At 32.9% G+C, this 24,319-nt stretch overlaps 2 protein-coding genes across 6 annotated transcripts; both read right to left on the bottom strand.

Annotated features, from left to right (window-relative positions):
• Positions 1–1,442: 1,442 nt before the first annotated feature.
• Positions 1,443–2,570, bottom strand: LOC136069646 (uncharacterized). The gene has a single exon (XM_065778405.1). The coding sequence runs from the start codon at positions 2,568–2,570 to the stop codon at positions 1,443–1,445; it is 1,128 nt and encodes a 375-aa protein (XP_065634477.1).
• A 6,130-nt stretch (positions 2,571–8,700) lies between these two features.
• On the bottom strand, positions 8,701–22,126 carry LOC111988691 (probable trehalose-phosphate phosphatase 2). Of its 5 annotated transcripts, none has more exons than XM_024020476.2 (12): positions 21,929–22,124; positions 19,505–19,591; positions 12,321–12,391; positions 11,862–12,008; positions 11,549–11,689; positions 11,136–11,207; positions 10,905–11,030; positions 10,583–10,636; positions 10,179–10,280; positions 9,814–9,891; positions 9,583–9,726; positions 8,701–9,102 (listed from the first exon to the last, which is right to left on the bottom strand). In XM_024020476.2, the coding sequence occupies exons 4-12, from the start codon at positions 12,003–12,005 to the stop codon at positions 8,908–8,910; spliced, it is 1,056 nt and encodes a 351-aa protein (XP_023876244.2). In that variant the 5' UTR covers positions 12,006–12,008; positions 12,321–12,391; positions 19,505–19,591; positions 21,929–22,124; the 3' UTR covers positions 8,701–8,907. The 5 variants fall into 5 exon arrangements, with proteins under 5 accessions (XP_023876244.2, XP_065634452.1, XP_023876243.2 ...); XM_065778380.1 differs by having other exon boundaries at positions 19,505–19,551; XM_024020475.2 differs by lacking the exon at positions 19,505–19,591.
• Positions 22,127–24,319: the final 2,193 nt, after the last annotated feature.

Below are 24,319 nucleotides of genomic sequence, written 5' to 3'. Positions count from 1 at the left end.
AAACTTCCATATTCCGCCCGATCTGTGGACGAAACATATAATTGACCAACCGTTGGTACGTTGCTCCAGCATTTTTCAAACCGAAAGGCATCACTTCATAACAAAATAATCCCTGACTGGTGACAAAGGATGTCTTCTCTTGGTCTGCTTCGTCCATCCGAATCTGATTGTACCCAGAGAAACCGTCCAAGAAACTGAGTAATTTGTGGCCCGCAGTAGAATCTACCAGCTGATCAATGCGTGGTAACGGGTAACTATCCTTTGGGCAATCCTTGTTTAGGTCAGTGAAATCAACGCACATTCTCCATTTGCCATTCGCCTTTTTGACCATAACTACGTTGGCCAACCACTCAGGATAGTATACCTCTCGAATGAACTTCGCTGTAATCAGCTTCTAAACTTCTTCATTAACAGCATTGTCTCTCTCTGGGTCAAACACCCTCTTCTTTTGTCGCACTAGTTTGAAGGAAGGGCATACACTCAGACGGTGGGTAATGACACTGGGATCTATGCCCGGCATATCTTCGTGACTCCATGCAAACACATCCCTATTTCTTCTCAAAAAAAAAAAAACGAGATCCTTCTTGATTTTTGCTTCTAAATCTGCCCTAATCCTGGTACACCTCCCCGGGTTATTATCATCTAAAGAAACATCTTCCAACGCTTCAACAGGTTCTGCTGTAACTCTCTTTTCTTCAATAGTCATTGTTTGAACTTGCTCATCCGCAGCCAACATGGCCATGTAACACTCTCTTGCCGTTAGTTGGTCTCCCTGTACTTGGCCTATCCCATGCTCCGTCGAGAACTTGACTGACAGGTGGTAGGTAGATGTTATGGCCTTCCACCTCTTTAGAGTTGGCCTCCCAATTATGGCATTGTATGAAGACGAACAATCAACCACAAGGAAGTTCACCTCCTTGGTAACTTGCTGCAGATATGCCCCCACTGTCACTGGTAACAAAATGCTGCCCACAGGTTGTATCTTCATTCCACCAAAACCCCACTAGAGGGGAGCTTGCTTGTTGCAGCCGATCTCGTCCTAACCTCATTTGTTGAAAGGCTGGATAATACAAAATATCAGTCGAGCTTCCGTTGTCTACCAACACCCTTCTGGTCTTGTAATCAGCAATAAGGAGAGTGATGACTATAGCGTCGTCATGGGGGTGGTGGATTCTCTCTGCATCCTTGTCCGTGAAGGTAATCGTTTGCTTGTCCGTAGTTCTCTCACCTGGTAATCGTCCAGAGAGTTGAACGTTTTGTACTGCTTTCAAATATGCCTTCTTCGACTTGGACGACTGTCCTGTAGGACTTCCCCCTAGGATGATTCTTATTTCCCCAAGCGGTGGTCGTGACGTCTCCTCTACCTTTGCTTTCAATTTCTCATCCTTGTGGTCTCATCCAAGAAAATTCCTCAACTTTCCTTGCCTGATGAGATTTTCAATTTACTGCTTCAAATCAAAGCATTCATCTGTATCATGCCCATGATCCCTATGGAAACGACAATACTTGTTCCGATTGCGCTTGTTGGGATCCCCCTTCATCTTTTTCGGCCACTTCAAAGAAGACTCGTCTTTAATTTGCATAAGAACTTGCTCAAGTGGCACGTTCAAGGGGGTATACTGTTGATTTCGTGCTGAAGGGCCTGCTTTCTTTTCTCGATCCCTCTTGTCTTCCGTCCGTCCCTTCTTGGGACGAGGACCTTGTTCTGACTGACGCGGTGGGTTGGCTTCAACCTTCTCAACCCTCTTCCTCTTTTTGGCTATGATAGCATCCTCTGCATTCATGAAGTTCTGGGCTGAATGGACTAACTCAGCCATAGTTTGAGGGGCCTGTTCGTATAACTTATGGATAAATAGATCAGAATGAACGCCGTTATAAAATGCTGCCAAGAGGAGTTTATCATCCACCTCGTCCACCGCCAAGGCATCCCTATTGAAACGCGTGATGAAGGACCGCAAGCTCTCATTCTCCCCTTGCTCTATGGTTAGCAAACTGGACGAAGAACGCTTATGCCTCTGCCCTCCAATGAAATTGTTGACGAACAACTTGCTCAGCTCCTCAAAGGACGCCACTGTATTAGGAGGTATTTTGCTGAACCACACTCGTGCTGGTCCTTTCAAGGTAGTAGGAAAAGCTCTGCACATTATTTCGTCTGGAACTCCTTGAAGATGCATAGTAGTTTTAAAGGTGGCAATATGGTCAAAAGGATCTCTCGTCCCGTCATATGAATCTAAAGAAGGCATCTTGAACTTAGGTGGCAAAGGATGAGCATTGACGGACGCCACAAAGGGGGAATCAGTCCTGTGGACCAAGTCTTCCACAGGGTTTGTTTTCCTCATGTTTTCCCTCATCTCGTCCATGACCCTTCTCATTTGATCCATTTCCCTTTCTAAGTGAGGTACCCTCCGTGAAACAGTACCTCTTGATTGATTGTCAGTCTCAACATTCCTTTCCTCCTCTTGACTCTGGGCCCATTCCCCAGCGTTCCGTTCGTGAGGCTGCTTTCTTAACTCAAGTTGCCTAACCAACTCTTGGTTTTGACGAGTTAATTCTGCCATAGCGGCAGCCATGGATTGCATATGTTGAAATGAGGGTGGTTGCATGGTGGGTGCTGACTGACGGTCGCGGTGAGGGTTACTAGATGCGTCCCTGCTATGTTGAGGGCCTGGACTCGTTGCTCTAGATCTTGTCCGAACCATTTCAACCCTTGATTGGAGAAAGAAACTATAGAACTTAATAAATTAAGTCCCAATGACAACAAATTTTTTTACATTTCAAGTTTCTTTCTCCCCACAGACGGCGCCAACTGATAAGTTCTATAGGATTAGTGGGCTGAAAAATCTCCGGATGCACTTGATCTTGAGTAATGAATCCTGGAAAACCAAAGAAAGTCAGAGAAGACCGGTGGAAGCTGGCCTTTAATTCTCCGATGGTGAAGTTAGTAGATTGAAGAAAAAAGAGCCCTCTAGACTTCCTTAACTTCTTATCTAAAATTTTCCAAAAAAAGAAAAAGTCCCCTTACCTCTATGCAGAAAGACCTTTATATAGCGGTAGGAATCGGTTATTTCTCCTAATCGTCGTAGAGCTTGGAGGATTCATAAGGTAACTTCCTTAACCGTCATAAGGTTCATCTCTTCGGGACCTGTGTTGAACTTCAAGCAATATGACTTTTCAACATAACTCTTGGTTGAGGGTGTGATGAGTGTAACTCCAAGTGAACCTACCTCGTCCACCATTAAGGATGGACGAGGTTCACTGCTTACTCGTCCTTCACTAGACGAGTGAATGGAGGAGGAAGAAAAATGGTTAAGGACGAACGTATCAGCTGTCTCCTAAATACTTTGCACATTGCTATGGACGACCAAATGGACGAATGATTGACTTGGTGATTTTCTTACACCATCATAAATATCACAATAAAATAATATATCTACTACAATAAAATAATATATCCACTATAATAAATAACAATCACAACCACCCGCAACTGCTATCACTGCCACTGCCGCCACCGCCACCTCCTTGTCATTATATATGTTGAATTCACGTTGAAAGATTTGGTAGTTTGTAGCCAACGTGAATCTGCTGGGTTATTACTTTTTAATGTTTTGAGCTTTGTCAACGCAGGCAACGCGTATAGTGTTTATGTATAAGTGACTTAATGGATATGGTTGCCATAGAGTCTTGGATTGAATTTGCAATATTTTTCATCTCATCCTAACATTTTTTTAATTGAAAAATCTCTAATACATGTTTATGATTTTTGTAGCTTAACAAACATCTTTTTGTGTTTTCATCTTTTTGTGTTTCCAACTATTGAATTATCAAAATCAGTAATTATATGAAGATTAACTTAACTCAATTTGTATGAATTAGATAATCAAGTTGGGGTAATTTTGTCATACCTAACAAAATTTGAACTTTCACTCCACTATTTTAGCAACAAGACCAATCAAACTCAACTTATGAGGTATTTCGTTTCAATTTGTCTTCATTTTGCTTCTTATAAAAGAAATTATGAAGAACAATAATTTACTTTTTCAAGCTTCGCAATACCAATCTTAAGATATTTTAGATGGCATGCATCTTGTTTTATCTATTTAAACACTTATCAAAAAATTCAAAGATGATTAATGGAGATGATTTACTTACCATTATGATATTATTTTATGAGGTACATAATGTAAATGTGTTGGATATGAATGCTCGTTAAGTTGAAAAATGAGGTTAAACTCGTCATAAGCAAAAATGACTATAGAATTATCATTATCGAGTAAATATTTTTTTCTACTGCAATATATTCTTAAAAACAATAATTTTTATTTTTTATAATTCAATAGTTACAATAATTAGGAAGAAGGGGGATTCTAATAGGAGTTTTACCATACAGTTTCATTAGCTGGCTTGGGAAGTTAGTTAGTAATAATGAGTTGTGACAATTGTACTAGCGGTTAGTTAGTTAGTCCAAGAGTTGTAACTGATTATATAACAGAATTCATACATATACTGAATGTATAGCAGATTGCTCTACTTTAAAAGGGTAATATGGATTGTAAGCAAGGACATTGAAGAATGATATGTGAGAGTTATGTTTAGACCCCTTAAACAGATTGTTTAACCTAATTAATTAGCCAAGTGATTACTTAGATTAATTTCCTGATCTAGGTTAAACACAAATAAATCATATCATGCAAAGATGTGGAAAAGTAAATAACACCACGATATGATTACCTAGGAAAACCAATGAAATGAACTGTTTCAAGATAAAAACCTGGAGAAAATTTGACCTAACTATCCTCAAGGTAAACCAAATCCACTATAAGAGAATAAGTTTTTACAAAAGATTTAACCATAAATCTAATGCTACCTCTAGTAGTAACTTACTGAAATGACCACGTGCAAGCTCCGAATTTACGGACTCCTTCTCTTCTTAGATTTACACCAACACAAGCACTCTTACTTGTGACTTTGAGTCTCTACTCAAAGGTTTCAGATCACTTTTTCTTGTTGATCTTTGTAGCAGCAACTTCTACAACACCGAATCTTGAGTTTCTTCAAAGAATATTGCTGGTAGAAGACTTGAGAGAGCTTTGGGTACAAAACCCTAGATCTACAAATTAGAGGCACAAGATGCACTCTTTTCTCTCTCAAAAAGCTCTGAAAACATAGTTAGGATTTTACTTTATATACTAGAAGTGTTTCACTTGAAACCCAAAATGTTTAAGTAGAATTTGGGCTGAAATAGAACTCTACAGAAATTTCATGCCTGCGATTTTCGATTGGCCGAATCTAATTTTAGATCGGTCGGATTTCACTAAATTTGAATTCTCTTTTATGCAGCTTGAATGTTATTGTGTTCTAACTTGTAACACCTTGAGCATTGTCTAATAAACTCTATAGACTCTAAGATCTACACTTAGACAAGTTTGTGCTCACAGTTTGCCAATTGTTCTAAACTTTTAAAACCTAACAATATTGTTAGGTTCTAAGGAATTAGGAATTAATGTATTAGAACTTCATTTTGTAATGTTGGCAAACCATAATCAAAACGTTTTAGTCTTGTTTAGACTCGCTAAAAGTATATGTTTTTTATGTAACGTTGGAATCGAGTTATTGTAGGATTTACCATGTAAATATGTCTGGCTTGATTGATCGATAATTAGACTCGACCGATCAAAAGTCGTGCAGATTGTTTTTTTTTTTTTTTTTTTTTTTTTTTTGCAGAATTTCCAACTCAACCCAAACCCGTTTGATGTGTAGGAATTAATGTATTAGAACTTCATTTTGTAATGTTAGCAAACCATGATCAAAACGTTTTAGTCGTGTTTAGACTTACCCAAAGTATATGTTTTTTATGTAACGTTGGAATCGAGTTGTTGCAGGATTTACTATGTAAATATGTCTGGCTCAATTGATCGAGAATTAAACTCGACCAATCGAAAGTCGTGCAGATTGTTTTTTTTTTTTTTTTTTTTTTTTTTTTGCAGAATTTTCAACTCAGCCCAAGCCCGTTTGACGTGTAGGATTTTACGTTTTGTCTTAATTATAAAAGGGAAAACTCTAGTCACGTTTTGAGGTTGCTCTTTATATTGTACATGTGAATCTTCTGTGAGATCTAGAGGTGTTTACTTTCACACATACTTAAGGTTTTCAAGATTCAAAATTATGTCAAGAACTTGGTGATCATTCAATTGCAGATTCAAGAAATTAAAGATATACAAGCGGGAGTGCTTGTACTTGCTAGGAATCCAAGAAAGAAGTAGTCTGTGGACTCGAAGCTGTCACATGGTCGTGGTATTAAGTTTCCTACTCGATGTAGCAATAGGATGTTAGTGGTCTAAGTCGCGATTGTGTGAACTTCAATTCTTTCATAGTGGATTTAGTTTACCTTGAGGATAGCTAGGTTAAATCCTCCCCATATTTTTTATCAGTTTGGTTTTTCTGGGTCATCATATCTTTATGTTTTTTATTTTTCGCACTTTACATTGATATGATATATTTGTGTTAACCTAGATATGTTTAACTTAACTAAGTAATCACTTGGCTAATTAACTAAGTTAATCTGGTTGTGTTTTAAGCAAGGTTTTGAAATCCAGACCGTTCATTAAACTGTAAAATGAAGAGGTTCAAGATTTTTGAGGTCGAACTGGGGTCAAACTGTGATGACATTATAATTAATTTAATAATTATTTTAAATATAAATAAATACATTAAATTAGTAAAAGTAGAAAAATTAGCTAAAATAGTCTCCAAATAAATATGAGATTTATCTTTCAAATATATTTTTCATATCATAATTTTCATAAGACACATAAAAAATATTAAATCTTAAGCAAACCTAATAAATAAACAAATAAATAAGTATATAACAATATTATAGTGGATGATATAATGAGTATAAAAGTTTTATACTCATTATGTCATCCACTATAATATTGTTATGAAAATATTGTGAAGATTTTATTTTTCTTTTAAATTTCTTATACTTTTCAAAGAGAAATTATATGTCTTCAACATTTTTACAATATTTTTACAACAAATCCTAAATGGGAGGTTGTTACTGGTTGTTATTGTTGAGTTAAAAAAGTAATTTTAGTGCTAAATTTAAATTTGAACTAATAATAACTAACCACCCATAATTTGTTGTAAAAATATTGTAAAATATTGTGGACATAGCACTTCACCTTTTCAATTTGCCTAAGTACAATCCGTTTTTCCTTTTTCTGTTTCTTTTATTTTTTTTTCTTCCTTTTTCCTCCACCGTTTGATTGATTGCTTTATCTCCTCCACCGTTTATAATTCTACATCTTTATCTATTTCTTTTTTATTTTATTTTTTTACTAATATCTTAAATTTTTCTCATCCACCCATTTAAAAATTTTACCTTCCCAATGCTCTTTTACTTTCCCAATGCCTAGTTGCGTACACGTTGCTTCAGTGTTCCATCTTTCTGACTTTCTCTTTTTTGATGAGCCCTCTTCACTCTTTCTCTTCACAAAAACTCTTCCTTTGCTTCCTCAGTTTCACTCATGGAAACAATCATTGTTTTTTTTTTTTTTTTTTTTTTTTTTTGTCAAAAAAAAATAAAAAAACTCTTCCTCTGCCTCCTTCTCAGTTTCACTCATGGAAACAATCATGGTTTTTTTTTTTTTTGGTAAAAAACTCTTGTAGAGCATTACATTGTCACCGTGAAGTGGCTACTCCTTTCTTCTTCTTTTCTTTTTTTTTTTTTGTCAAAAAAAATTTCGCAGAAGCTCTCATTGCCGAAAAGAAATTTTCGCCTGAAACTATCCAAAACATGGATGCGAGTTCAATGTTTAACAGAATGTTATGGTTGAAGCTTTAACAATGGTGATTTGGGCGTAATGTTTTTTTTTTTTTTTTAATAAAAATAACTCTAATTGAACCGCCAGAACCGCTCACGGTTCACAAAACTGGACAGTCGGACCCCAGTTCATATGGGTCCTTTTTTTGCATAGAGTGGTTTTTGTTGTTAAACGGACCGTAATTTTGAACGATTTAAGGTTTTCTCGGTCGGACCTTACGGTCTGATCCAAGTTTAAATACCTTGGTTTTAAGGAGTCTTAAAACGTACAAATATGAAATATCCTTCACTTTACTATTCTTACTACTCTTTCTTCTTCTTTACTCTATTCTACTCTAGGAGGTCTAGTTCCCTCGAAGAACTACCGTAGCTATTTCCATTACTTGATTAAGAACTACTAAGTTCTTATCAAGTACAAACCCTTGTTCTCCTCATAAAAGAAAGTAGGCAATGACACTAAACAACAAGGCTGTTTTCCTCAACTACAGGAATTAAATCATTGATTTGGTAGGAATGTAATGGAATTATTTAATTATATATAGCTCTATAATAGAAATCGTTTTATTTGTAAGATTTCGAAGATCATGAAAAACAAGTGCTGGAAGCAAAACTTCATCAATATGAGCATAATTTAGTTTGACAAGTTTGACATCCAAATTTTAAAAATTTGTTAAGTATTTATGATATTTGCCAATGGCTTGTAAGAAATAGAAAATCAAGAACTTACCAACTTATTTAATAAAGTGATCATACTTGTACCTACTCTTCTATAGTTTCTACTACAAATACAAAGATAGCAAACAAGACTTTGCAACAAAATATAAGATACTCTTTTAACGTAATAAACAACTTAGCATGAGAGAGAGAGAGAGAGAGAGAGAGAGAGATTTTACAATATTTTTGCACTTGTCAAAGGGCAAAGTACATTTCTTTCATAAGATGGTCATTTATAAGGTGGAAACTCCAATACATGGTTGTTTCACATAGCACTAAATAAAACAGTGAAACTGGAATTTTCCCGAGTCCTCCATCCATCTATATATGAACTTTTTTTTCGAATTTCTATCAACAAAACCAAAATGCTATTTCAAATTTTCAATTGCCTTAACCCTGAATCGAGCAAGTGTCCTGTAAGAAGAAGATTTTTCCCTCCGTCCTGCTAGCTTTTTCAAGAAAGTTAATACTTCCGAGGGATCACACAGAGAGTATAAAGCTCCTGTATCCTTCGGAATGGAAGATACAATAATTGGATAGCCATGTCCTCTTCTTCGAATGACCTGAAAGAATTTACATGAACTATAACTAAGTTCCAACAAGTAATTGCATCTAATTTAAAATTTTATATAGTTATTATATTATTATGGAAACATTCTTTTTTGTGTATATATGCAAAAGCTTCCATTAAATTTTTTTTTTTTTTTGAAGTGACATTTCCTCTAAAGCATTTCACTATGGATATTTCTTGAAGCAAATTTTTGAGTTCCTACAAGCTAAACCCTCTCCAACAAATTTTTAGTTGGTAAGAGCTATGTTCTTTTCTATATTATCATATTAAAAATTACAAAAAAAAATAAATGAGGCTCTTGGAACAACTGTTTGATTGGGGCACCGGTGAAAATAGTTTTCAAAGCATAGGAAAATGGTTTCAAAAGGCGGAAATGTTTTTAAGCTGAATACAACTTTTCTTGAGTTCTTAGAACAACATTTTCCTGCTTAATAATGCAATCAAATATAATAATTGGGATCATGTAGGAAACCTTGAAAGCATCTTCATCACTTCGATCATCCCCGATGTAAAATGGGAGGACATCAGTACTGGAGTTGCTAAAGCCTAAAGTTTCAAGTAAATATTCCAATGCATGACCTTTGTTCCATTCAATAGATGGTCGTACCTCCAAAACCTGTAAATAAAATTACATGTCACATTGAGAACAAGAAAATATATGGCAAGCAAGTGAAAATTCAAGATTTAAGGTTAATCCTCTTACCTTTTTACCCTCAGTTACGTGAAATTCTTGGTATGTTTCAACTACAGACTTGACCGTCTCTTCCAACATGCCATAATCCTGCACGTGGAAAAATAATCCATATTTTGTAAATGTTCCACTATATATTTTGATTAACCTTCAATAATATCAAATGTTCTTAAACTATTAGATAATCCTAGTCGGTGATAACNTGAAATTTACTTGTCTATGTATCATTACATTTGATCTTTCCCAAGTAATATTGTTACAGAGCAATGCTCTTCAAAAAATTTAGTTAGGTTTGTAATCGGTAAATTAATAGGTAATTCATGTGATCTTTAAAAAATAGAAATAAATTTATGAGGATAACAGCCAAGAATCTTCACCTCATCTCTCACTTGCCGATAATGGACAGATATGCAGAACCGATTATCCTCTACCCTGGCACCTTGTATTGTCTTTGTTTTTTCCTCTAAAATTCTGTATATCTGTCAGGAACAGAACAAATTGATCTTATATATGGAACTGAGTCTGGCAAAGGATTAAAAAAAATAAAAATAAAAACTTGGGATGGTTTTTAACAGAATATCTAATACACTACTAGTTTGAACGATTTGATGGTGTGTAATTATTTCTATGTAACAAAAAATATAGACACGCTCAAACATGTATATACACACATGTATTGCATACAAAACGACCCGATGACATAAAATCTACATAGATGTGATTAATCTTCTTTGCAGTTGGTTCATTGATTAGGAGAAATAACCATAGAAAATTAGCTAACCTTTTCAATTGCAGGCATGAATTTCTTAGCAGGTTGGAAGAGAACTTCACCCCCCTAAAGATGGGAAATTCATGTTATTCGAGGAAATAAGAAAATAATTATTACTCCATTAAACACTATTCAAATGAAAATGATATAGAAATTTTTTCATCATATCATGTAACAAGTTTTTAGAAAATTGAACATGTTGGTTGAATGGCCTTTATCATGTGACTACTCCAAGTATTTCTTTAATCATGGTGTCACCTTGAGAATCCTATTACTTTCTAAAATCATGAAATGCATATGTAGAAGAAGAAAAAAAAAATTAGAAAAGACTGACCTTTTTGTCAGGGGATATGTTATGGTTCTTGCCATCACTGGACTTAACTGCTCTTGGTGGAGCCATTATATCCATCCCATGGCTCCCAGCATAACAAACATTACTCAACTTAACAAATTCTTTTACCTAAACAAAAGAGATCCAAGTAGAAAAACACAGTTATAGAAACCTCAAAGAGTTTACAATTAGATTGGCAACCAATTAAAGTATTTGTAGTGATTAGATTATTACCTTGTCTCTGCACCTTCCACTAATAATGGCTGTTGGAAATTTTTTTGCAACTTTACATACTGCTTTACGCATCTGTTATTAATTAGAGTAAAGGATAAGATAAATAGTAAAAAATTTGGTCTTGTAATTTTTATATTATGGTAAAGAATAAGATAAAGAGTAAAAATTAGTCTTGTAATTTTTATATTATGGTAAAGGATAGGATAAATCTATGTCACATAGAGTGAAGTACAAAACTAGACTTGTAAATTGTAGGACCCGTTTGGTACGTGTGTTTAAACACATGTTTCAACATTACACGTATTTCTATCCACTTTTTCACCAATATGTATTTCTAAAAAATACAAATAACGTTACTAGAACAATATTACTAAACAGGCCCGTAATGTTTCAATTCTTACAGTGTTATTTACCTCATTAGACATGATAGCGAGCTCAGGGTCATTTACAATAGGAGAGAGGGTCCCATCGTAATCTAAAAACACGACAATCCTCTTTCCCTTTGTGGCTTTCATCATACCGTCAAATGAGCGTAGTGCAGAAGGGTGTTCCACCTAATATTTTGTATTCAACCAAAAAAAAAAAAAAAATTAATCATTTAAATATAAGACTGGGTTTTTTTCTTATGTTTTTTGAGTGTAGGGAGTACAACTTTCATGGTCATATAAACTATGCCAAGTTCAAGTATATGGTAAAATTTTAATAACGTACACAATTGAAGCTTACCACCCAGGAATTATAACTTGAATTCAAGAATATAGGTTCATTTGTGGTAGAATAGCCATTGACTTTGTTCTCTTCATTTTTTGTTTCTGGAATAGGTTTAGGTTGGGCGTTTGGTTTATAGGAAGGTGATCTTTGCAATCCCATTGCCTGTGTAAGTGTCCAAAATTTCTCTTAGTCATCACCAATAGAAAAATTGAAAGGAAGAAACAAGGAACTATAATTTTTATTTTTATTTTTTTGGTAGAATATAATATTAATTGTTTGAATTTTGTTTTTGATGCAAATCAATCAGGCCGAAAATGTAGTGGCCCCGGTGGGTGAAAGTGCATGTAATTAAAGCCCATTAAAGCCTTGGGTCTAGGAGCCAGAAAACCCAAGCTCAAAAGTCCATAATCCATATATGCCTATGTCATCTAACCAATCAGAGAAAATACAGCCCAGAATGAATTGGATAGGTACCTGTAATACCAAAAAAAAAAAAACCGCTGGCTGATCTGGTCAGTGTTGTAAACTAATAATTACCTCCAATCCTGCAACAAAACCCAAATTATTAATACATAATTTCAAAAGGGAAAAGGAAAACCATCATCAACTTTTCAAATAAGCAAAATGCAAGTCCAAAACAAAAGATCAAAGAACTAAGAAAAAGGAGAAAGGTTAAACACTAAATCCATTTTCAAATAAGCAAAATGCAAGTCCAAAACCAGAAAAATAAAAATAAATAAATCAAAGAACTAAAAGAAATACTAAATGGGGTTTGTTAGTGATTATTAGTCATGAGCATAGGGCAACTCAAATGGCCAATGATCTCTAGCTACTATACTATACTATGAGAACCTTATATGAAGGATTGATGATGACCCAGATGATAGAACTGAAGCTTAACGAGTTGGAGTGTAGTTCGCATGCTGTTTTTATAAGCATCGTTTCCATTTGTATTAGATCTTATTGGCCCACAGTATGAGGTGGTGCGCATGACTATCAATCAACTTGATGTTCCCGCACCTGATGGTTTTTTTTTTTCTTGTTTCTTTTTGGTTAAACTTGGATCATATTAATCATTAATAATGGGAGACAATTACAATTTACTTATCAGAGTTTAATAACCACACAATAGTGCTTTTCAATATGTCACTATTGCATGTGTGGTTTTATCTGGCGCAGCTTGGTTTAATTAATCAGTACAATTTTTTTTAACTTCATTTATTTGATATAATTATATTTTTTACTCAATTTATATTTTAAGTAAAAATAAACTAGCCAAATTAACAATTATATGTTTTCCACTATTTGGGTAAGCTTTGTTTCAAACAATGCTAGTCTAGTAAAATTGAACGATGAATGCAAAACCCATAGAGTATATACGAAACTTACTTCTTCTTTTTCTTATCATTATAATTATAAGTAACCAGGAAATAGCTAGAAACTTTTTTTTTTTAAATTTCATTGTCAAGTACAATTAATAACAATGACTAAAAAGTCTCATCAATCTAATTCTGCATGCATGTTCCATGTGTTATAGTGTCTCTAATGTTTCCCAAGTCATTCTTAATAATTAGATTGACTTGTATCTGATACTCATTAAGTGTGACAAACACAACACGACACATGTTTAAAAATATTCACATGTCGGTTTTAGTGTCTTGTCCAATACTCCAGACAAAAATCTTACCCCTTAAGAATTAAACTTCAATCTTCTACCCATCCTTATAAAAACTAATTACGATAAGTTGGTTAATCAACCTCTATTAGACAAACTTAAATTATTCTCTTTTCACATACTAATATAATTCATGCTGAGAATACTCTCTAATCTTCTCTTAAACATTTTATTTTAATGCCTCTCTCATGTAAGGAGAATATTCAAGCTAAGATTTCAATGGAGGTTGGTGGTATACCATTACACGTGGTTGTAAGAATTAATTGAATATCATGAATTAGTTTAACAAAATATCCATGGGCTTACCCAAATGTACCATGAGGTGTGGGACAAGAATTGCCACATGCGAGTCCCCTTTTTCATTTCTCAAAAAAAATAAATAAATCAAGGTCGTTTGCACCTATATTTAAGCTTTTTTTCTTTTTCTTTTCTTTTGGTAAGGGAATAATAATAATCTAAAAACACAACCATTTTGACAAAATTTATCACAACCACTGACATAACAAATAGTTATTAAAGTAATATTATCTTCAAATAAATCCACTACTAATATTTATTTTAATAGCACCAATCACAAATTAATTTATTAGGGGAGTAATCTCCTTAAGCCAATTTCAGTGCAACCAACCATATATAAAGTGACATGTATTATAACTAGTTTCAGTGGGCTCCGTTAGAATCATAGAGTTAAAGAAAGGTCCTTTTTCCAAATATAAAATTTTTAAAAAGAGCAACACACAGAAACAGTAGGAAAACAAGGGGAGAAAATTTCATTTTCGACCATAATTTTATAGACCCTATGACTTGACTTTATACACTTCAGACAACTGAAAGGTTTTGTCTCACATTAAGGTTCCAATCAGGCTGATTCAGATGACAATGACAATTGCTAGTGTGAAAAGAGTCTTAGGCTCTAAGTTCAACATCGAAATAACATAATATACAATGAATGGTAGATTTGTTGTCTCCACACTAAGTACCACCATGCCTCAATCTAACTCCTTCCGCCAACTGAATTAGAATTTAATGAATTGTATAAACATAGCCTAATCAATATTTCTCTCATTATCACTCCCACTTGACTGATTAAAGGGCACTAACTAAATAGATTAAATTTTAAATTGAGTAGTGGGGGCTCATGGGAATAACAGTAAACATATGTATGAGGAACAAAGCAGGAACAAAGTTTAAAATCTAGAAAATCATGAACAATGGAGCTAGAAATTGACTAGTGGGGGTTCATGGGAATAACAGTAAACATATGCATGAGGAACAAGGTTTAAAATCTAGAAAACCATGAACAATGGAGCTAGTTTACATGACAAGCAAGGACAATTTCAACATTGAGGACTCCAAGGTTTTCTAATTTTGTGAAAGGATCAGTACATGAATATGTTGCTCAAGCATAATAGGGTGTGTATTACAATAACCTTATTTGGGTTTATAGAGTAGCAATAGTGTCTAGGGTTAGATGTGGATGGGTTTATTACATCATTGGATTCCTTGGGCCAATACACAATAAGCATAAAACCCAATATCTTTAAGAAGACAATATGAGAGAAGTTATTAATAAGCATCTTACCATTTAAGACACTAATTCTCATGCTCAAACCCACAGTATGTTGATTTTGGTAGAAAATACTTATTATCGCACTAAGATCCAACCTTTAACTACCATTGGACAATGTAAATTTAATATAATAACTACAAAGAGTTTTTCATTTGAGGGACATTAACATATGAGAGAGAGAGAGAGAGAGAGAGAGAGATTGTCTAATTTCAAGGAAAGACTTTCATGGAGACAAATTAAGCCCTCACTAAATAAAGACAAAATTGTTTGTGAAAAAAGATAATAAGAGCATTAACATTACATGATATGTAATAAAAACTAAAATATTACTACCTCCAATTTTGACCAAAATAATTTTTAATTATATGAGGTGCATGCATCTAAAAAAGTTTTATTTTGTCTTTTCTTCATAAGAGATTTGAATTTAGGTTCTCTTTTATGAGAGAACAGAATGTGGCATGCGATAAAAACTAAATATTACCTCCAAAATTAACCCAAAATTTTTTATTATTATATGGGGTGCATGCATCTAAGAAAGTTTTTCCCCCTTAGAATGAATTTGAATCCAAATTCTCTTTTATGGGAGAAGTAGATTATGCCATTGAGTGGCTCTTGGCGTATCTAAAAAATATGAAAATAAATATTAAACTATTAAAATATGAGTTAGGTTCAAGTTGAATCTAGTATGAATTTTGTCAATATAAAATCAATAATAAAATTTGTTTGACAAACTTATCATTAGATTACATATTTTCCTCATAAAAAAATAATTACATATTTCCCTATAATCTCTATGCTTATCACATATTAAGGTAATTAGAGATTAAGAACTTTTTCATCTTTAAATTATAGAAAATTTTATAGGTTGAGTCCAGTTTATTCAATCTGTGTTGTTTAGGATTCAGGTTTATTGGACAAGTTCCTTTACTCTCTCTGTAAAGGTAGTTAAGGATATTGAAAAAGCTCTTTAATTCATACTTGTGGAGTGGTTTTGATCAAGCTGTTCATAAGGCCAAGTTTTCTTGGAAACAAGTTTGCTTGCCTAAATCTGAAGGAGGTTTGGGGTTAAAAGGAATCACAGACTGGAATAGATCTACAGTCACAAGTCACATCTGGAATTTACTAATTCAAGCAGGATCTTTATGGGTGGCTTGGGTTCATAAATACTCCTAAAAGGGCAAAACCTCTGGGAGATTAAAATACCCCAGAATTGTTCCTGGAGTTGCAGACAAATTCTGAAACTCAGGGAGCTGTAATGGGTTTTTTCAAATAAAGGCTGGTGATGGTAGCAAAATTCATCTTTGGTATGACAATTGGCATCCTTAAGGGGTGATTAACTTTAAATTTGATGTTCAGGTTATTTTCGCGGCAGGTAGTTATCCTTCTGCTAAGATATCTAGTGTCTTGGTGGATGGGCAGTAGCATTGGGGACTCCCTAGAACTCCTGATCAAATGATTTTGCATCAAGATTGCAAGCTTGTTTAGACTTGTGAGGAAGACACCTTGGCTTGGGTCCCTACAGCCAATGGTTGTTTTTCTTGTAAATCTGCCTAGGAAGCTATTAGATATATGTGCGCCAAGGTAAATTGGTACAGGTTGGTCTGGGATGCAGCTATTATGCCTAAGCATGCTTTCTTTTTTTTAATTAGCCATACAAGATAGACTCTCTACTTGTGTCAGATTAGCAAAATGAGGCTGGCAGGGTGATTGTGTGTTTTCTGTAGAATCAGTGTGAAACAAGAGATAATTCATTCTTTGAATGTTTTTTCTCTGGTGGGATCTGGAAGAGAGTGGTATATATGGGTGTTAGAATTATATGGTTAAATAATCAAATTTATCACATCACAATAGTTTAAACTTTCAGAATAATTGGTAATTTAATATGGTATCAAAACAAGAGGTAGGTAATTTAACAATAGGATTGTCTTCTGCAGCGAGTGTCCACTGGCATGAGGTAATCAATTGTGGTCAACAGCTAGGAGGGAATTGTGTTTGATCCAGAGTGGATAAAAATTAAAATTTTAATTAATTGCTGCTGGTGTGTATCATTTATGGAGACAAAGAAACAATGTCAATAATTTTAACACTCTCTATTGACTGAAGACCAGATGGCAAAAGGCTTTAAGAATGAGATAAAAAATGGAGAATTGAGGGTGACCATTTCAAAGAAAAAACCTACAGAGCTGTAGTGCTATCTTAGCCTTTGTTGAGTTATAGTTGGTTTTTAGAATGGAATGTTTGTTTGTAGTGCTCCTAATAGTTTTGTATTGTGAGTTGTTTCTGTAGGCAGGTCTGAATGTACAGCTTGGTGCTGCATGTTTAAGTGCTCTGATCTATTGCACTCTATTTTATATTCTTTATATATGCACTGGTTAGAAATGATTTTACTGCTACCCAAACACCCTTCCCCCTTCAACTTAGTACCTAGGCTAGGGAGGTACAACTAGGACCAAATGTCTGGTGCTATAGGAGGTAATTATATTCTTAAAAGTACAAATTAAAGTTGTATAACATAGTTCTATATATACATGTGTGTGTGTTTTTTGGGTTTGTTATTGTCATTTTCACGATGAATCACTTATGACTTCTTTAATATTTCCATTAAGAAGTTCCAATTGTTTAGAAGGAAACCACAGATTGGTTGGAAAGAAAGAGAAAGAATCAAGAAATTTTGAGGCACACAGTTCTCTACTATATATATATATATATATACACACAAAGAGATTTACTAACATATGCCATTAGAGTATATATTAGTAAACCATTTTTAAAAAAAATTATGAAAATACAAAAAGTAATTGTCATTTTCACCATGAATCACTTATGACTTCTTTAATATTTCCATTAAGAAGTTCCAATTGTTTAGAAGGAAACCACAGATTGGTTGGAAAGAAAGAGAGAATCAAGAAATTTTGAGGCACACAGTTCTCTACTTTATATATATACACACACACACACACACACACAAAGGGATTTACTAACATATGCCATTAGAGTATCCATTAGTAAACCATTTTAAAAAAAAATTATGAAAATACAAAAAAGTAATTAATTTTTTTTGACATTTTTTTCATTTCCCTATAAAAACTTTTCTAAAATGGATAGTTAATGTATAACCTAAGGGCACACATTAACCAAACATATATATATATATATATCAAGTAGCTACTCAACTAACCTGAGAGACCATTTAATAACATTGTTTTAAGTGTCATAAAAACACATGTAAATGAAAAGATGTTATAAAAATACGTGTTACGTTGTTTAAATAACAAGAACAATTATTTAGACAACACAAACAACACAACCAAACACGTTGCAAAACAAAAAGAATTTGGCTTGTATCCTGTGACCAGTTCCCACTGAACACATTAAAATACAAACACGTGCCTGAGAGTAGACACGTGTTCGCCAGTATCACTGGACATCAGCTTCCCCCAAACAAAAGAGACTCGAGAGTCAAAACAAGTTCAACAAATCAAACTCCTGTTCAATTAAAAAAGCAATGAAGAAAAGGCAAAAGCAAAACACAACGGACAAAGCCAAGGCAGACAGAAACCCAGAAAAGCCCACACCACACATGACACGTATCAGAAAAACACGTACAAATCCAACTGTCAACTGCCATCTAAACCAACTAATAATAAAAGTTAAAGTGTAACCCTGACTTTGAAACCGAAAGTGCTAAAGGCTTGTTGGACAATTAAAAGGGTTTTAATTAGCAGACAAAGTACAAAAGACACAAATCACGTGTCAATGGGGTACACGGCTAATCCAAATGCTTTGGACATCTGGGTTTACTATGGGTGGAAACGTCTAGAGTCACTGTTTTAGACTCATAAGAAAAGCCCCCAAAATATTAAGAGCAACAAAATTTGTTACAACTTCTTGTTACAATCGTAACGTAAGAAAGTATGATTAATATAAAAATAAATAAATAAATTTATATGTAAATAATAATTAACCATTCACAATTTTTAACATTAAAATTATAGTAAAAAAATTACAAAATAATTTATAGTCTTAAATCTACTTGAAAAGCCCCAAGAACCATACACGACACAAAGGACGAAGTGTCAGTTCAACTTCAAAGAAACCACCTGGAAGTGATGTTGAATATTCGTAGGAAAGACTATCTAAATTCAGAAAGCTAAAAACATATAATATTACGTTTATGGAAGTATTAAGTCATTACTGTATTAATTTATTAATTCAAAAGGGTGATCAATGCCTGTTTTTTGTTTTTTAGTCGCTTTTTTGTGGGGTTATGAAAATTTTTTATACTAATTCTTCTTGTGTTCACTCACACCTAACTATGAAGTGGAAATTGATTATGGACCAAGCAAAGTCTAACATTGAATATTTTAATATTATATGCAAACAAAGAAAGAAAGCTTGAATAAGGTACAATACCTGGTATATATGCTTGTCTCTTAGTTCAAAAAAATAGTGACCACCACCTGGTAATGATTTTGATTTTGAAATCCGGATTTAGAGCCGCTGATTAGGAGGTTATGATGCTATAAGTACTTTTAAAATAAGTAATTTTTTATGAGTGAGTTTTGATCCAAACCAATGTGATAATTATGTCAATCAAATTATGAGAAATTAGTTTATAGTCTTTAAACATGTATGGCTATGGTAGTAATAGGTAAAAACAAGCAACATAATATTCAATAAAGTTTGGTAATTTTCGACTCCATTAAGATAAACCAACAGATCATACAAGCAATCCTTTTCTTGTTTATCATTATTTTCAAGATTGGGATTGATTAATTGAATATTATTGTTATAAGAGCTAAACTTAAACGTTTGCTTGTTTATCATATAAGAAATCTGTTAAGAAGCTTATAAAGAAGGATAAGGTTTTATCGAAATCGATTTGAGGGAATTTACTTTAACCTATTAGGTGCTGATTTCAAACGGTCCATTTATTCATATACCTTTTATATATATATATATATATATATGTAAATAAAATAATATTTCAAATATAAATGATTACTTTTTATTATCAAACTAAAATATCAATTAAATTTTGATGCAGGCAAAACATACGTGGTTATTGGCTAGCACTTTCCTCTTTCCCTATGTCATTACATGCTTCATGATGGAAAAGAAAAGTCTGAAATTTCCATTAAAATATGTATAAAAATGTCTAAAGTTAGCAAATGCCTCTTTTAAAAACAAAGAAGTTAGCAAAATGCCAGCCTAGGAAAATGTATGTGCTAATATTTTCCATTGCCACCAAACAACTCCCCGAGTATAATACTGCTCCTATATGCTCTAAGCCTTTAACCCCTTTTCAGGTACCAGTGCAGTCCTTAACTGGAATGTGACCTTACAAGGGGGGTGCTTATGTCAAAAATAGAAATTTTAGATCCACAGACTTAGACAGCTTTTGTCACAACTATCTTACATAACATACTGTTATTGGCTACCTATCACTTTCATATGGACTCACCAATTTTTTTTCACCACTCACAATTTGCCAAATACATAATTGCACAGCAAAGTTGTAACTTAATTTATGGTACTAAAATTTGTTTCAAAAAATATTTTTACACTTTAATACAACTTTTGTCACAAAATTTGTATCCCTAAATTAAATTCTTTCTCAACAGAAAAAAAATAATCCAAGGAATTTGGTGGACCCTAGAATCTAATTCGTGACACTTCCCACAGATGGCAGCTTCTTGGTTGTGTGATGAAATCTGGGCCCAAGGTCTTTGACTGAAATCACGGGCTTACGCTAAATTGTACGTACGGTGGGCTCAACTAGCCCTCTTGCCCAATCAACTTATGGGCCCTAAGAAGAGGCACGTGTTCGGTCGTTAACCATAACTTCAAAAACAGACATAGAAAAAGACCACTCAGTAACCGAAAAGACTATTCAAAAACCCACCTCAAGGGAATTGACCAGAGAAGAGGACTCTCCTTTGTTTTGTTTGGCTAGAGGGAAAGAGAAAAGACACAGAAGGTATTGAGAGATAGCCCATCTTATCATCAGTATACTAATTGGTTTAAGATAGGCAAAATTCAAACTAGAATTTCTTATTCGATTATAAAAAATTTTACCAATTGAGGTAGTTAAAACCTAAAAAACGGTAAGAGTTAAAGTCTCTATAATTTTTTATTCTCTTTTTATATAGAGTAAGATTTTATGAAGTTATAAGTGGGTTTGAGTTACCTCGTAAGAAATTTTAAATTAGAAAAGCTGACAAACATATCAAAACAAATACACCATCCTACCATTTTCTCTTTCTTTTTACTTTTTTCTTCCCTTTCTATTCAACCAAATAGAGAGTAGGGTCATGACCATCGATATTGTATCACGCACTTAATCTCGCGTGAGATGAGAAGATACAGCAATTCATAAACAGATCTTCCAACAACCTTTTTTGATTTCTTAACCCCCAGAAAATGAAAATTAGTAATTATTAGGTATACCTAGAGTACAATAAGATGGTATTATCTCCTCAAATATTCCTACCGAAGTTCAAAAAAAGAAACTATGGCAGTTTAAGAAAGAGAGACGTGAATGGAAGAACTTGTCCGCCGATTTCGTCAGTTATTTGAAACGCACATTTTAAAGTAGATTCTATAAATAGCAAATAAACCAAAACTTTAACATCTTCAACAGTCTCTAGCTAGCTAGGTGAGTCAAAAAGGCATGCATGAATGACTGTGAAACATGAAAGGGAACAAACAAGATGATAATTTTCAAAGTGGGTATTACCATAAACACAGTATTCCCTGCCTAAAAGCTTCAAAAAAATTCTAACATAAAAAGAATTGAGAACAAAAGATTGCAATGAAAATAAAAAAGGAACTCACCAAATTAGATGCAACTTGATATGAAATATTCTTGATTGCTTTGCCTTGTGCTTGAGAAGGAAATAAATGAGTTAGGGAAGCTTTTGGTAACAAAAGAGAGAGTTTTGTGTGTGCAGGAAAAAGTTTGAGTGGTGAATGTAAAGGCTGTGGAGATATAAATGGTGATCGAGAGAGGTCAGGGGGTTTATTTATAGAGGCAAGATAGTGAGGGGTTTAGAACTTTAGATATGTATTAAGTTGGCCAGGTGCCACATGCACAATGAAGCCATGCATCTCATTGCATTAAAAGATCCTCTAAGCTTTTTACCCTTTTTTTTTTTTTTGACAACGCTTTTTACCATATTTGAAATTCAATAAGTCTAATTACCTAACAAATTTCATAAATTTTTTCAGGCAATAAGTTGTAATTTGTGATCATCAAATGATTTTGTAATTAACTCCTCCTTTTTTAGGAGATTTGGGATTTAAATTCTTCCACCCATAATTGTAATTATGGAATTATCTTTAATAAATTGTAATTTGTGTAGAATAAAATTGATGTTAATATTTTTTTTATAAATACAATAAAATTTTAATCTATAGCGTTTGCTCTATAATAGTCAATGTATAAACCGTGCATATGCACAATATAATTAAAAATAATCATAATTACACACATATATGAATTCAAATTATACTTAGTGTAAGAGTTATACATTTTTTAAGTCATAGATAAATACATGAGTTTTACTCCCCCTTTTTTTTTTTTATAGATATACACATGTGTTTACTTTTTTTTATTAGGTTTTTTATAATTTATTTATATTAGATTCCTTGTTTTTTGCATAACATTAACTCATTTAGAACAAAAAAAAAATTTAAAAACTTATATATATACATACATACATACTAGCATATAACCATGCATAAGTATGGATACATTTAAAATTAAACATAATTTTTGTTATAAAAATATAAATAATTAGTCATTTTTTTTTAAATAGCATATAACACATGCATACGCATAGATGCATTTAAAATTAAACACAGTAAAAATATAAATAATTAATCAAATTATTTATAAAAATTAATGTAATTAGTTACATGTTAAAATTTTTACCTAAATTTAATACTACTTATGATAATTTTTTTTTTCTAATTTTCAATAAGATAGAACGTGTAGTAATCTTTGTTGTGTGATGATTTTTACTGGGTATATGAGATTGGTTTTTTTTTTTTAATTTTATAGTTTATTAATATTAGACTCTTAGTACTTTGCACTCATTAACTCACTTGACACAAAGATTAAAAAAAATAAAGTGGACACATGGCACAAAATTAGCTCACAATTGAATTTTAATAAAGAATCTAATTGAATTTTTTCTAAGATTTGACTTTAATTATATATATATATATATATATATATAGAGAGAGAGAGAGAGAGAGAGAGAGAGAGAGAGATGAATATGTTTACAAACACAAACTATTTACAACATTTTTACAAACTATTAATGTGGCAAATTCTTATTATTTCTAATCTAGGCCTACTATTAATATCACATTTTTATTTACCAATAATTATTTGAAAAATGCTAAAATTACATTAGCAGTTTATAAAAATGATATAAAATAATTTGTTTCAATAACATTACTCATATATAGATTAGACTCTTCATCTTTTGCACAACATTAACTCACAGGAAAAAAAAAAAAAAAAAAAACCTTTAGATAAGACACATAACACAAAATTAGACAATAATTGGAATCCAATTGAATTTTTTTTTTTTTTTCAGTTTTGACTTTAATTATATATATATATATATATTATTGTTCTTTATCATTAGGGCAAGATACCTATTGATTTTTTTGATGTAGGCAATATTCAAATTTCAGATTTTTTTTGTTCGAGGACAAAAGACTTTATCATTTGATGTTAATAATTATTGAATATAAAAGTGATGTTATATTAATTATAACCAATTATTGAATATAAAAGTAATGTTATATTAATTATAACCTACCACGCATAATTTGTTTTGTGTGTGCGTGGAGACAAAATTTGCTGGAGATAATTGAAATGACTAAAATAGATCTAAGCGGTCGTGTAACATGGCCAGTGGCCTCCGGCTATGTGCCTGCGTGCCAGTGGAAATGGCTTTAAAAAATGCCCTTTGTTCCTCAAATTATTGTCCTTTTGTTCCCAAAAAAACTACTCTAACCGACGTCCCCTTTGGTTTTCAAAGTCTAATATAGACCACCCAATTCGTGGATCATGTGATGTAATTTTTACTATTATATATGGAGTCAAAGAAAAATGAACCTAACCACCAAAAATAAAAAAATAAACCTTTTTCAACAGCCCTTAGATTTATATTTTGTTAAGCCATTGTTAGATTATGTCTTCCACGTTAA

This window comes from Quercus suber, unplaced genomic scaffold (genome assembly GCF_002906115.3).
Source record: "Quercus suber isolate HL8 unplaced genomic scaffold, Cork oak 2.0 scaffold_182, whole genome shotgun sequence".
NCBI classification, from domain to species: Eukaryota; Viridiplantae; Streptophyta; class Magnoliopsida; order Fagales; family Fagaceae; genus Quercus; species Quercus suber.
This window is presented reverse-complemented; position numbering and strand designations above follow the sequence as displayed.